Raw genomic sequence first — 2,761 nt, forward strand, 5'->3', positions numbered from 1 at the left:
TTTTTCTTAGGTTGCACATAATCTTTCATCCAAATAGGTTCTCTCACTGGTCTAGAACTTTGTCTAACAACCTGTTCAGCATCAAGAGAAGATACAGGACTGTTAGCTGGTGACTGAAAAGGAACAGAAATAGGAGAAGGGATTTGATATGGAGTAGAGACAGGAGAAGAAGTTGGAGTGGTTTCAGAAGAAAGAACAGAATTTGGTGTGACTGGTGTGTTTTCATGTTGGTTTGGGGTCTCAATTTCATCAAGAGACATATGGTTGAAGTTGTCTTTTTTAGTGAGTGAAAGAGGTATAGGTTTCATGTATTGATCAAGAGAGGTGAGTTGGAAGGGAAATTTGGTTTCATGAAAAATAACATCCCTAGAGACAAATATTCTTTTTGTGTTTATGTCAAGAAGTCTGTAACCCTTTTGAGTTGCAGGGTACCCAATAAACACACAAGGAACACCTCTGGGTTGAAACTTGTCTCCAGAGCTTAGAGGATTTGCAGCAAAAGACAGGCAACCAAAAACTCTTAGATATGAATAATCTGGAGCAGATTTGAACAAAACTTGATATGGAGTTTTGTTCTGTAAAACTGGTGTGGGCATCCTGTTGATCAAATATACTGCTGTCATTACACATTCACCCCAATATTTCAAGGACAGGCCTGCTTGAAATCTTAAAGCCCTGGCAATTTCAAGTATATGCCTGTGTTTCCTCTCTACCCTGGCATTTTGCTGTGGTCTGTCCACACAAGATGTCTGATGAACAATTCCAAGGCTGGCAAAAAATTTCTGACAATATTGATCATGAAATTCTAGGGCATTGTCTGATCTGAGAAATTTTATCTTGCAATTGAAATGTGTTTGAGCATAGTTGGAGAACTCCTTGAGTTTGTCAAGTGACTCAGATTTGTGCTGCAAAAGATACACCGAAGTAGTTCTTGAAAAATCATCTACTATGGTCAAGAAATGCCTATATTTACCCCTTGTACACACTTTATAAGGCCCCCAGATATCCATGTGAATCAATTCAAAGGGCTGAGATGCATGAGAAGAACTCAAATCATAAGGTAGCTTAGTAAATTTTGCCATGGGACAAGTGGCACACACTTGACTGTTTTCAGTGATACTGCTCTTCACACACTCAATATGTTGAAGTTTTCTCAGAGATGCATGCCCTAACCTGTGATGCCAAACTGCAAAAGGAATATTTTCCTTGTCTGAGTGAGTTTTTAGACAAGTATGAGAGTTTCGAGAAGTGTCCTGCTCAGCTGCAAGAGCATCAAAAGAAAAATTCACAAGATAATACAATCCATTTCTTGCTTTACCTACACCTTTCACCCTTTTTGTCACTGTATCTTTGATTACACAGTGTAAGCTGCTAAAGATCACTTCACACTGTGAATCTTTCATGAGTTTGTGCACTGACAACAAATTATGCTTGAAGTTAGGCACAACCAGAACATTTTTCAAATACAGTGAATTGGGTAATTCAACCATCCCTGTATGTGACACTCTAGCTGTTGCTCCAGTTGGAAGGTTGATTTTCAACTGCTCTTCACATTCCCTGGGATTTGTGAGAAGTTTCAGACAAGATGTCATATGGTCAGAAGCTCCAGAGTCTATGATCCACTCTACATTAGTGGCAGCTGCAGCATTACATGAAGAAACCATCCCTGAGAAACTATTATCAAGTTCTTCATCTGTATCACTTCCTTTTACAACACTAGGAAGTTGTCTTAACAGTTGTTAAAACTGTTCTTGAGTGAGAGTCACATTCCCTAAGCTGCTTTGCCTTGCAGACACAGCACTCTTAGCAACAGCAGCCAATTTTGGTGCTGGCTTGCTCCATTTTTTATTCTGCATATTCATTCCAGGCCTAGCTGCTGGTTTATGCTTGGATGCCAGCTAGGATAGCCCACCACCTTCCAGCATCTGTCTGGACCATGTCCTTTAACTCCACACACACTACACACATTTGTTCTGCTATTATTTCCAGCATTGGAAGAAAAATAGCCTGTGTTACCAGAATTTCCTGAGTTTCCAGAATTTTTGCTGTACATAGCAGAAATATCCTGATCATTTTTAGTCAAGAGAAGTATTTCTCTCTGACTTTATTCTTGCTGAAGCATAGAACAAGCTGATTCAACTGTAGGAAGAGGGGTGAGCATAAGAAGCTGTGTTCTCACAGCACCATAATGATCATCTAGACCATTCAGAAATTGGAACAACCTGTGTTCCTCCTGATACTTTGCAATAGCATTCAATAATGATCTAATCTCAGGACTAGATTCAGAGACTACAGGCAACACATTCATTGCATCAATTTCTTCCCATAAACTAGTCATGCCAGTGTAATAATCATTAATAGAGTTGCCATTTTGCTTCAGATTATACAAATCTTTGTTCAGTTTATATTTTCTAGAACCATTTGACATAGAGAAATGTTTTTCAAGCTGAATCCAAGTTTCTCTAGCAGTACTCACATACAAAACAGATTTCTTAATTGTATCAGACAAACAGCTATGAAGCCAAGATATTACCATGGAGTTGCAGGTGTCCCATTGATCTGATTTGACAGAATCCTCAGCATATGTAGATCTGTGCACAGTTCCATGAACAAAGCCTATTTTCTTCTTTGATGTGAGTGCAATTTCCATAGATCTTTTCCAAGATCTGTAATCAGCTGCTCCAGTCAGTTTCTCAACACTGATGGAATAAGATCCATCATTTGGATGAAGATACAAAACACTACTGGTGTCTGCTGCCAT

At 39.0% G+C, this 2,761-nt stretch overlaps 1 protein-coding gene across 1 annotated transcript; it reads right to left on the minus strand.

Annotated features, from left to right (window-relative positions):
• Positions 1-2,104: 2,104 nt before the first annotated feature.
• LOC145568040 (uncharacterized) lies at positions 2,105-2,761 on the minus strand. Its single transcript, XM_081627482.1, has one exon. It carries the CDS (start codon positions 2,759-2,761, stop codon positions 2,105-2,107), a length of 657 nt encoding a protein of 218 aa, XP_081483608.1.

The sequence above is a fragment of the Chenopodium album genome, chromosome 11 (genome assembly GCF_948465745.1).
Source record: "Chenopodium album chromosome 11, dcCheAlbu1.1, whole genome shotgun sequence".
Classification (NCBI taxonomy): Eukaryota; Viridiplantae; Streptophyta; class Magnoliopsida; order Caryophyllales; family Amaranthaceae; genus Chenopodium; species Chenopodium album.

Excerpts from the sequence above, each read along its gene's own strand:
- LOC145568040 (XM_081627482.1), bottom strand. The coding sequence starts at position 2,761 with ATGGCAGCAGACACCAGTAGTGTTTTGTATCTTCATCCAAATGATGGA.